Below are 12,109 nucleotides of genomic sequence, written 5' to 3'. Positions count from 1 at the left end.
ACAAAAACTATGATACAGTTGCCATTACAGAAATATGGTGGGATGACTCTCATAACTGGAGTGCTGCATTAGATGGCTATAAACTCTTCAGAAGGGATAGGTAAGAAAGGAGAGGAGGTAGGGTAACCACGTTCATTAGACACTGTTTTGATTGTCTGGAGCTTGATGAGGGTGATAAGGTTGAGTGTTTATGTGACATATCTTCATTTCCACTTTCTCTTAAAAGAGAAATATCCACCTTAGATGACCTTTAAAGGCTGCATTATTATTTTATCATCTGGATCACACACTTTCCAGAGCAGTAGTTTGTAATAGATATGTGGAAGATTATGGCACTTCTTGGACTAATATGAATTCTGCCAGCAAGTATGCCTAGAACTGTATGTTACTTGTTGTGTTTCCCTAAATTCTGATGCCTACTTCAGGGAATATAAAGTTTTAAAACAGGAAAATAAGCCGTCAAGGAGCTACACATCTGATACTTTTCACCAGTATCCTACTGTTTTGTGTTCCTTACACTTTAAGTTTTGGAATAACATAACTGAAAACCTCAGGAACAGACTCATGGCAACTCTCACCAATTCTTTGTTCTGCTGCAGTCCACAAGTTACACTGCAAAGTACATCACACAACTCAGTATGTCCCTCAAACATGAAAATTACTGTCTTTTACTGCTAATAAAAGATTATTTGTAAATAAATGAGATACTATGATGGGAACCATAATCATAACTGAATAGCTAGAGAGCCACTATTAGAAGATTGCTGTTTTTAATCAATCACTTTTCAAAGAGCTAAATTCAGCTTAATTTCAAAGTTACTGTAAAAGTCTGTAACTGTTTTAAGAGTGTTTGATTAGACTCCTCGTATATTCTTCCCATGCATCAACATTTTAGGAACTGTGTGTCAACCCGACAGCCACAGAAAAGCTTTTGTGTAGTACACACACACACATCCAAATATTAACCTTCTGTCCTGGAATGATTAACTTTGACCCTTAATGTTTTTCCATATACTAGAGAATTATTTATAGAGATACATTCTAGAGACCAGTCTTTTCTCCTTTAAAACATGAAGTGTATCACAACCTACTGCAAATACCAGAAACATTCCTAATTTTTAAATTTCTGGAATAACTTTACAACCATTATCCAAATACTCAGATGTATTTTTCAATTAAGTGTGTGAAGTTTCTACTACCTTTTTCAGACTTAAAAGTCCAGAAGCCAAAAATATTTTAAACTATATCTGCATTAGAAAGCAACCCCAACCCTGTTATATATAAATATATCTTAAAAAGAGAGCATGCACACATGCAGGAGACCTAATTAGCAGAATGGAAACACAAACTGAAGGAAGTAGTTGCTCAGCTCTTACAGATGCAACTTCTTACGAACTTAAAATTTCAAATGTTGAAGTTCCATAGTTCATATACATTTGGGACACAAGCTTAAAAGCAGTCCTAAGACATTAAAAAAAATGCACACAGCAGCAATTTTATAGCACTTCTGACATTAGGAAAAAGTTTATTGTAGAATAAACTGGTAAGAAATAGTGTTCCATTATGCAATTTGTTTCCAGTCAAATCGAATTCTACCATTTCGGGTAACACAGAACATCTTCTCATCTTACAAAGTCACTCAATAGTCCTAACTTTGTCAAAACCAAGTAGTTCAGTTATATTATGTAAAACAGATTATAAGCATAACTTTCACAAGCTTCGGCTCCAGTGCAGCTGCAAGAATTTGAACAGTGTCACATTAATTATCTTTTTGGAATTTTTTTCATCATATAAGCTTTAGACATTTCAGTTACCAGCAACATTCTGCCCATAAAAAAAGGCTGCGCATTCTTCCAACTCACAGTTTGAAAATTGAAGCTATTATAGTAAATCTAAGGAATTTAGGAAGTCTCGCACCCTCTTTCTAAACTAAAATATATAATATAGATAGTATCTTACATATAATATTTTATACATAATTGTTTTCATATTGTAATTAAACAGGTAAAATTTACTGGTTTTTTTGGTGGCAAAGATTTAATTTCAGACTCTACTCTGAACCTCCTGTAGCACTGTGAACAGAGGATACGGAATCATGACCAGACAGAAAGGAAACAGTGGCAGCACTTGCTTCAGGAAGCACAGGTACAAGTACATGACGACAGACTGGGCATGTTCCTGACTGCAAAAAAAGAGAAAACCAGTTCATTTGCACAGTTCGCATTCAATGCTGTTAAAGAACTGAAGGTTATTATTTACAAAGTATTTAATGTCTTCACAACAGCACTGTCTTAAAGTCAAATTTGACTGGATTGCTACCTGGGGCTAAGAAAAAGCTAACAATCTCAGAAGAAAGCTTATTTTGCTTTTATATCAGTTACAGAGTAGATACATGAGGCTCTCTGCAATGTCTTCCTCAAAGAATTGATTTTACAGGTGGGATTTTTTTTTTGAGGCAAAGATTAAATGCAAACAAGGACAGCCCAAATTAACAGGAAGTATTTTGTCCTACAATTCAGCAAGAATAGTTTACTATGACAGCAGAAAAACACAAGAATACAATACAAGCAATATCAACATAGTAATCAACACTATTGAGGTTAAAAAAAATTATAAAACCACCAGCAACCCATGCCAGAGGTGTTCTGATCTGACCTTCCTAATCTGAATCAATTAATCTTCCTCTTTTACCTCTTGAGGAAATTATGTGTTACACTATAGGCTCTCACTGAGAACTAGCAAGTCCAGGCTCATACTGCACCTAAAGAATAGTGCAAGTGCAAGGAGAATCCCCCAGTTAATGAAATACACTTCTTTTAGTCTAGTCTCAGTATGATATAAACCTTTTTAAGACACTTGGAAAGAAAGTGATTACAGATGAGAGTGAAATCTAATCCAGTACCGATTTACCAACAGTAAATATTTTAATCCACAAGCATTGCAGTTATTTCTCCCACCAACCTTAGCTGTCACCATAAATGGGCCTGACACACTCTCAAGACAGATCAGATCCTTTGCTCTTCTCAGGGAAAACCAAGCCATCTTGTTTACTTCAAGGTATGAATACAGGGAAGAAAGCTTTTCTCATACCAAAACAAGTTATAACTCATCCATCTCTTTAATTCTTACCAAAAGCAGACCATGTTCTTCCTCACAAAAATATCCCCTCTATTGAAGAAATTGCCCTTCAGGTGAGTACAGATCTAAAGTTACTTTCTTCACTTGCACTAGAATTTGGTGCCATAGGGTGTATAATTAACAGCCAGTTATTTCATGGTATTTCATCCCACATTTTAAAAAAAGTTACATACTGTTCTTCCCAGAAGAATGCAAATACTCAATCTCCCCACCCCCAAACCCCGATCTTGTAGTACTTACTTCCTGTAACCAACGAGTTACACAGGATTTGTGAAACAAATGATGACAGGGTAGCTCTGTTATGATTTCGTCTTTCACATATTCACAGAAACAGATAGCACACTGCTCTAGACCTACACCCAGGATGAAGAAAAAGCATTATCATCTTGTTTTACATCTGAGTTGAAATTAAAATACATATGTATATTATTGACAGTATCACCAATTATTACAAAATACAATCACACTTAACTCCAGTAAAGATTAGTTTACCAAACTGACCAAAGTTATATTCAGTCTGATTCAAGATTCAAAAGGTCTTAGGTCCACAGGCATTGCCTGTGACACAGTATGTTTAAATACTGCATCTATGGTATTACAGAAAGATAATTTTTTTCTTATAAACTTTGTGGAATTCTTAATTATTTTCCATACCATTGTGGTCATCTGTGATGATAGTCTGTGGTAGACAATCTATGGTTTCTTTAGTAGCTGGTGGATGAGTCTGTTCACCATCAAATCCAAGGAACTCCAAATGTGCCAGAGTAGTCTGAAAAGGGTGAGTAGAGACCAAGTTCTCTTACATTCCATATAAAAACAAATAAGCAAGGAAAGGAATCCAATTGTAACAGTATGACTTTCTTAAATGGAAGTTATGTCTGTCAGACTAACCATTACATCATTCACGTAAGGAATAAGACAACACTGAAGGTCAAAACAGTAACATCTTCTTTATTAAGCCTTCTTGAAGTATCAGGACAGAGTCACAACCCATTCTCTGGTGCACATTTGCTCGTTTTATAAAGTTTCAGAAAAGGCAGCAAGTAAAAAATGTAATAAAGCTTGCTAATACAAAACTGTAATTACATTTTCCTTTCTGATATAAAAGCCTCATTAATGTGCTTCCTGGCTTCAACTATTGAATTACTCAGGTACACACAAATATTAAGTACTGTGGCTACACTACCATGGTAAGCTTTCAGGGAAAAAAAAAAAAAGATCCACACAGATGTTTCTCATCTGTATAATGACTTAAGGCAGACACAGTGCTCTGAAGTCATCCTTATGAAAATTAAATTTTTCACCATACAAAATCTCTCAAAACTCTGATGCTACGGTAGGCAGATTTGATATTTACATCATATATTCAAACCCATAAGACAATGACAGGATCTCCATTAGGAAAATTTAAAAAAAGCAACACAGAACTTGTTATATTTGCTAAGAAATGTACTAGATATAGGTGTCTCAACCGCAGAACAAACTGAAACTGAAGAGTCACAAATACAGAAACACTGAATTCTTATTGTGAATGAACTAGTCACAGCCCTCAAGTACAAGTACTTACTGCTCTAATTAGCGTGACAATTATCTTAATTCTAATGGCCATAAAACTCCCTTGGTAAGAAGTTTAAGGTAACTTGACACTTCTGTGATGTTATGGTAGGTTTAACTAAAACCAAAAATATACTAGATAAACACTGGATTACAAACAAACATCTTCAGTAGTCTTTCCTCTTAAACTTTAGAGAAAGTTAGTAGAGTTCCAGCCTGAAAACATGCCTGCACTTTTATTGCAGTAGCAAGGCAGCCCAGGGCAACCATCCCACCATGGATTTAAACGAGCAGGCTTACACCTACAGTCAAAAGTTTGTGGCAGAGAGATCAGCATGAGCTAACAGACAAATATTTACAGCTCCTACTGCCACATATCGTCATCTACAAATCTGCTGGTTTAATGGAAGTCCTGGGATGGTTATCCCTAGTGCAGTTCCAAGTTTACCTGCAAAAGAGGTACACGCCTCCAATTTAACAGCTTAAAAACATTCAATTCTGCTATAGCAGACAATACTGCCTTACTAACATTCAAGTGATTTCGGTATTTGTAATGGTATTTTGTTACAGCTGTAATGGTCTAAGAATAATTTGTAGGTAAAAATATTATGCTTAACTACTATAGCTGGAAAAATAAGCTCCGAGGCAGACAGAAGGATGCAATGATACTTGTGTCAAACCACTGTGTCTGTATCTAGTATTAGTAGTCTTAAACAGAAAACAATTTACAAAAGCATTGTATTATTTGCTTTTGAAAGCTACACAAAAGAAACATCATAGCCAGAAAGGCTCACAATTACTCTGATGCTTAATATCACATGTTCAAAAACAAACCAGAGCAAAGAAGTGTCTGTTTTAACACTTTTATAACTTTATAGCTTCAAAGATACTAAGAGGAAGAAGGAAATAAAGGTATTTGTGCAACTGCTTATTGCTCCATGTACCATAAATAAACCAAAAGCTGGACTCTGCTAAAAACAGGAGTGCTACAGCTTACAGGGGTTTGAGCTCCTCATGTGTGAATCAGCACATGAAATATTCATAAATGAAGTCACTGACACTGTGGAAACACCCAGCCTGTTCTATACTAATGAAGTAAACCACACACTCACATCTGGGTAATTTCTTTTAAACAAATAGAAGTAAAAAGTTAAGAAAAAAAAAATCACATATACAGGTTATTACATATTAGAATGCCAGAGTCCTACAGAACATAGCTTCTTTTTTTTTTTTTCTAGATAGAACACCACATTCCCTACTTCTCTCCTCCAAGCATCACAATTAATTGGGACAGATGTCTCCTCCAACTAAGATACACTTGAATTTTGGATGCATTATATCACATCCCTTTCAAGTGTTTCATAGCTACAGTGAATTATTTTGCTAGAGAAATTTTCAGAAAATTTTCTGAGCTTTAACAGACTGTCATAATAAATTATGTTATAGGTGAAAAAGAATCTGCTATTTTAGGTGAGAGAATTTTGGGAAAATTCAGTAGGTAGATGAAATACATCAATAACAGGTTGAATAAAGTCATGGTCATTAGATTATTAATGATGTTATAATTAAACTCAACTGAATGTGTTTATCAAATCAGAATAATACTTAAAGCTAGTCAAAGTTCAGACTTCTTCATTACAAAACCTCTGGTGAAAAAATACTTACTACTATTTAAACTCAAAGCAAATGCCAAGGTATATTGCATGCTATATCTATATACTAAAATAGCATAACTGGCAACAAGTAGCCTGTTAGAAAGCAGAGTATAAATATATAGGTAATATGTAACTGTGAAGCGACAAACCAGCTTGGGGTATAGTTGTCCAAACAGAGAAAGAAAACATGCGTGCAAGCAGTAGGCTCTGGAAGGTGAGAACAAAAGCAGTAGAACAAGCCGGAAAGGTATCTGGTGAAACAAATCTAATTATCCTGCAAAAAAAATGTCCAGCAAAACCAGAACAAGTTCTGATCCCAAAATAAGATGAACTATGTCAAGAACAGATGACATCACTCCCTTCACTCTTGGAGAGAGGGATGAAGAGCATGAAGTACCAATCATGAGGAAGAACGACTGCCAGCTTCAGTTCTCATTCCCTTCAAAAGGCTCTCAAGCCTGATCTCTCTGACCTTAGTTACTAAGATACCCCTCACACTGATTTTAACTCCCTATTTGATACATACATACAGTTGCAAGAAACTACAGAAGAAATGGTCATATTACAAACATTTTCTATGTATCTTACACATGGAAAAAATCAGAAATTGAGTTTTCTAGCAGAAAGCAAAGATTTATGGCACTGTCTCTTACCCAAACTTGAAAAGTTAGTTCAGTTTGCTTTTTAAAACGTATTTTTTTTTTTTAAATGAAAATGCTCTTTGCCACATTTTTGATACCTGAACAGGCACTGTGACCACAGTACCAAGGATAAGGAAAAGGCTTTGTAACATTGTATTTACTGTTTCAGTGAAAGATTTTACATTTTTAAATGTGTAGAACTTACTTCATCATCATCTACAATTGTCTGAAAACCAGCGAAGTTCTGTTTAAAGGCTGTTCTGAAAGTCCTTCCAGGAAAACAAGTTCCTAGTCTATGTTAAGCCAATCAGTGACAGGGTCACATCATATTTTATTAAAAGATTAAACTGGACTAGCCATTTGCAAGTCTTATTTTCTATAAAGCAGAAAACATTACGTTCTGATCCCATCCACATCTTGCTGTAGTCACTAAAAGACAGGATCTCAGCAAACAGAATGAATTCTGGATAGACAGACATGATAGAGCCATTTTTGCTTTCTCTCAACTTGCAGAAATACTTGCAATATTGCCTAAGATAAATATTGAACAGTTTTTAGTAACCCTTGCTCTTATTTTCCATACAATTGTGGTAACCATCTTCACGCTAGAAAGAGGTGCTCTATATATTCTACTTGATATTTGGAAGAAATATTCAGAATTCTTACCCAAAACCTGTGTTGCCCATTTAGTCACAGTCAATACAGCTGTTCCTTTCATTACTCCGTTACCATTTTCTGCTAATTCAAATTATTTCAGACTTCTATGCCTACCGTAAAGGTTTCAGACACAAGCAAGCACAAATACTATTTAGGACAACTGGTTTTCCTTCTTGTTCAACATCCACAGTGACCTGTACCACAGGTACCAGAGAATAACCACCTTTGTAGTCACCTACATAGCCACCGAGGATTGCTTTTACAGGCCAGCCTGACAGTAGTGCACACTATGCATTATGTTACTTAATCATGAATAGTGCTGACCTTCCATGTACCTTGGGGGATGCACAACATCTGGAAACTGAATGACTGCTAACTTCAGGGAACAACCATTCCACACCCTTGCAAAATCCCCATGAAGTTTATTCACAAAATCATTTATTTTGCAGATATCCAGGGGGAAAAATATCTGCGATTGTTCCACTGTCTGTCAGCTTTAGAAAACATGTTATATCATTCTTGTATTTTGTCTGCAAGCATGCTATGACATACAGTCTGTCCTATTCAACCCTTTTAATTAGGAGCTAGTAGTCAAACTGCACCTAAACTTATGTCACATGAAAAACATTGAATTTAATTGTTTCAACACCACACTATATGCCCACACATCATTTAACTCTTATTTTGACAAATACCCTGCAGGGGAGATTTCTTGAAGTGCAAAAATTGTCACATTGCATCAAACTGAATTTCAGCTAGCTCAATATTCACTCTGACAGCGACCAACAACATGTAACACAGTAAAGACAAAGATCATACCATGCTGGTTCTCAATAACAAATGCTCTGGTTTATCCAAAGTTAAACAAATGAAATGAGATTAGAACAAGATAAAAGGCTTCTTTGCTTTTGGATGGTGGTTTGTTGTCGTGGTTTTAGTTTTGGTTTGGTTTCGATTTGTGGTTGGTTGGTTTATTTTTTGTTTGGTTTTGTTCTTAATTTAAAATGCATGGAGGCAAGACAAACATAGAAAAGTCTTCGACTGAAGAATAAAAATATCCAATTGTTCTGTTGCAAAAAAACCAAACAAACAACATAAACATACATGCTCCCAAAAAAAAGAAAAAAAAAAAAGGGAAAAAACCCCAAAACACACGAACAGAAAACACCACCAAAATCACCAACTAACCAAACACAAATCACAAATGCTGGGACAATTCACAGGCACAGACCCAGGTATGAACTTCCCTTTGTTATATAGGGAATCTGGCAACATTCATTAGAATAATTTGAATGGCATATGTTTATACCAGTAGAAATCAGTATTTTTTCCTTTAAGAGGAACTACAATAATATTGTAAGAGGAGTACCACTGATCAATGACTTTCCACACTACCTCACTAAAAGGAACTTCCAACATTTATTTCCAAGCTTGCAGACCTGAAAGTTCAAGTTAAAACAGTAAATTTTTCCCTGATTCTCCTGATTGTTAAGGAAGTTTCTTACTCCCTAACACTGATTTTCAGATTATGCTGAAAAAGTATTCAATAGTAAAAACTTTTATCACAACATCACTGATTATATACCACCAAGAATATTTTAATACCTCCATAGCTTCTCGTAAGCGTCGCTCTAGTGCTGTAAATGTGAGAAACTGAGGATCCACGTAAGGAATGGCTTGAGCAAGTCCTAGGCCATCACCAAACTCATCAAGTAGACTGAAAAACATGAGTTAGGAAAGATGGGTTACAGTTCAAAGTAAATAGTAACAACCTGATATCCTTCTATGACAAGCTGACCCAACCAGTAAAGGGAAAGGCTGTGGATATTGTGTACTATAGACTTCAGTAAGGCCTTTGACACCATATCCCACAACATTCTTCTGGAGAAGCTGGCGGCACATGGCCTGGATGGGTGTACTCTTCAATGGATAAAGAACTGGCTGGATGGCCAGGCCCAAAGAGTTGTGGTGAACGGAGCCAAATCCAGTTGGTGGCTGGTCACAAGTGGTGTTCCCCAGGGCTCAGTATTGGGGCCAGTTCTGTTTAATCTATCTATGACCTGGATGAGGGGATTAAGTGCACCCTTAGTAAGTTTGTAAATGACACCAAACTGGGTGGGAATGTTGATCTGCTGGGGGGTGGAAAGGCCATACAGAGGGATCTGGACTGTCTTGATCGTTGGGCTGAGGCCAGTTGTACGAGGTTTAACAAGGCCAAGTGCCAGGTCCTGCACTTGGGTCACAACAACCCCAGACAGCGCTAGAGGCTTGGGGAAGAGTGGCTGGAAAGCTGCCTGGAGGAAAAGAACCTGGGGGGTGTTGATTGACAGCCAGCTGAACATGAGCCAGCAGTGTGCCCAGGTGGCCAAAAAGGCCAACAGCATTCTGGCTTGTATCAGGAATAGTGTGGCCAGCAGGACTAGGGAAGTGATTGTGCCACTGTACTCAGCACTGGTGAGGCCGCACCTTGAATAATGTGTTCAGTTTTGGGCCCCTCATTGTAAGAATGACATTGAGGTACTAGAGAGAGTGCAGAGGAGGGCAACAAAGCTGTTGTGAGGTCTGAAGCACAAGTCTGATGAGGAACAGTTGAGGGAACTGGGGCTGTTCAGCCTGGAGAAAAGGAGGCTGAGAGGAGACCTTATCACTGTCTACAACTACCTGAAAGGAGGTTGTAACATGGAGGGTGTTGGTGTCTTCTCCCAAGTAGCAAGTAATAGGACAAGACGAAATGGCCTCAAGCTGTGCCGGAGAAGGTTTAGATTGGATATTAGGAAAAAATGTATTCACGGAAAAGGTTGTCAGGCATTGGAACAGGCTGCCTGGGGAAGTGGTAGAGTCAGCATCCCTGTAGGTGTTTAAAAGGCATATAGACGAGGTTTTTAGAGACATGGTTTAGTGCTAGAGTTAGGTTAGGTTATGGCTGGACTCTTATTCTGAGGGTCTCTTCCAACCGAAATGATTCTATGATTCTATAACACGAGGACTAGGTATATCAAATTACTGCACACCACCTGTTAACAACTGCGTGCATATACTCTCATGAGGTGCTTATGTTGTATTGACTTTGGCTGGCTGCAAGACAGCTACGTAGCTTCTCTCTCACTCCCCCACCTCAACATCATATATATAAGACTAAAATGTCATGGATGGTGAGAAAATGACAAAAACTAAAACACCTCCCCCTTACTCCCCTTTCTTCCCAGGCTCAACTTCACTCATTCCTGACTTCTCTATGCCCTCTACTCCAAGAAGTGCAGAGGGACAAAAACAGCAGTTGTGGTCAGTCTGTAGTAGTTCCTCTCTGCCAGTCCTTCCTCCTCACACTGCTCCCCTGCTCTAGTGTGGGGTCCCTCCCATGAGCTGCAGTTCTTCAGGATAAACCTGCTCCGGTGTGGCTATTTCCCACAAGCTGCAGTCCTTCAGTAACAGCTCCAGCGTGGGCTCTCCACTGGCACAGTTCCTCCACCAAATACCTACATGCTCCACTGTGGTCTTCTCCAGGGGCTGCAGGTGAATCTCTCCTCCAGCACCTGGAGCACCTCCTTGCCCTTCCTCTTTCATCTTGATGTCAGTAGGGTTGTTTCTCTCACATCTTCCACACTGTCTCACACTCTGCTGTGTGGCATTTTTTACCCTTTCTTAAATACTTTCCCATAGGTATCACCCTGCAGTGGGTCCACTGGAGCTGTCTGGAACCAGCTGTGTCCCACACAGGGCAGCCCCAGTCTCACCTCACAGAGGCCACCGTGCAGCCCACCTGCCAGCACCTGCCCCCAGTACAGTGGTGCACTCTACACAGCAACAGCACAGACCTCAGAAGAACATGATGGGAGCTTTTACTGTTGACCACTCCAGAGTAAAAGGGCATACAGTTCAGCCAATAAATTTCATGTGTACACTATTAAGCTTGTTTTACAAATAGGATTCCAATTTTGATTATATTGTGTGTCACAGTTCATCACTTGGCAGCTGTTTCAAAATATAACTCACAAGGACAAAATACCAGTGTTTTTCTTATCTCTACACTGTAGTTTATAATATTTTTAATAAGCAGAAGAAAGCAAGTGTTATGTCTCTCACTGAAAAGCATTCTGTCTAGCTCAGTCTTAATTTAAAACAAATGCATTATACTCTTCTAGAATTATGCTGTGCAAGTGGCTTTGATCACTTTCTTCCTGCTACTTGCAGAATTTTTGTAATAAATATATTGTAATATTCTTCAGTAAACTAATGACAGAAAATCAAGCGAAGCACTCAAAATTATATTAGGTAAGCACATGGTATCTCAAAGAAAAATAAAATAGGATTATAATATCCACACCAGTTGCAAAAGAGGAAAAGACCAAACATAAAATAGCAGGCTTAAATGCTGATTATTGATATAGCTTTACTTGTATTATACTTCCACTACACTTACCATCTTCAAAATTAATTGAAAAATGCACCCATCCCTTAAACATT

At 37.7% G+C, this 12,109-nt stretch overlaps 1 protein-coding gene across 3 annotated transcripts in view; it reads right to left on the bottom strand.

Moving 5' to 3' along the window:
* Nucleotides 1-1,506: 1,506 nt before the first annotated feature.
* The window catches only part of PJA2 (praja ring finger ubiquitin ligase 2), a 33,745-nt gene continuing 23,142 nt past the window's right edge, over nucleotides 1,507-12,109 (bottom strand). For all 3 annotated transcript variants that reach the window (XM_065656483.1, XM_065656484.1, XM_065656486.1), the window contains exons 6-9: nucleotides 9,251-9,362; nucleotides 3,793-3,907; nucleotides 3,379-3,491; nucleotides 1,507-2,182 (exon numbers count right to left, since the gene is read on the bottom strand). In XM_065656483.1, the coding sequence (XP_065512555.1) occupies nucleotides 2,051-2,182; nucleotides 3,379-3,491; nucleotides 3,793-3,907; nucleotides 9,251-9,362 (472 nt within the window). In that variant the 3' untranslated portion in view covers nucleotides 1,507-2,050. The remainder of the gene's footprint in view (nucleotides 2,183-3,378; nucleotides 3,492-3,792; nucleotides 3,908-9,250; nucleotides 9,363-12,109) is intronic.

Source organism: Caloenas nicobarica, chromosome Z, assembly GCF_036013445.1.
Source record: "Caloenas nicobarica isolate bCalNic1 chromosome Z, bCalNic1.hap1, whole genome shotgun sequence".
NCBI classification, from domain to species: Eukaryota; Metazoa; Chordata; class Aves; order Columbiformes; family Columbidae; genus Caloenas; species Caloenas nicobarica.
This window is presented reverse-complemented; position numbering and strand designations above follow the sequence as displayed.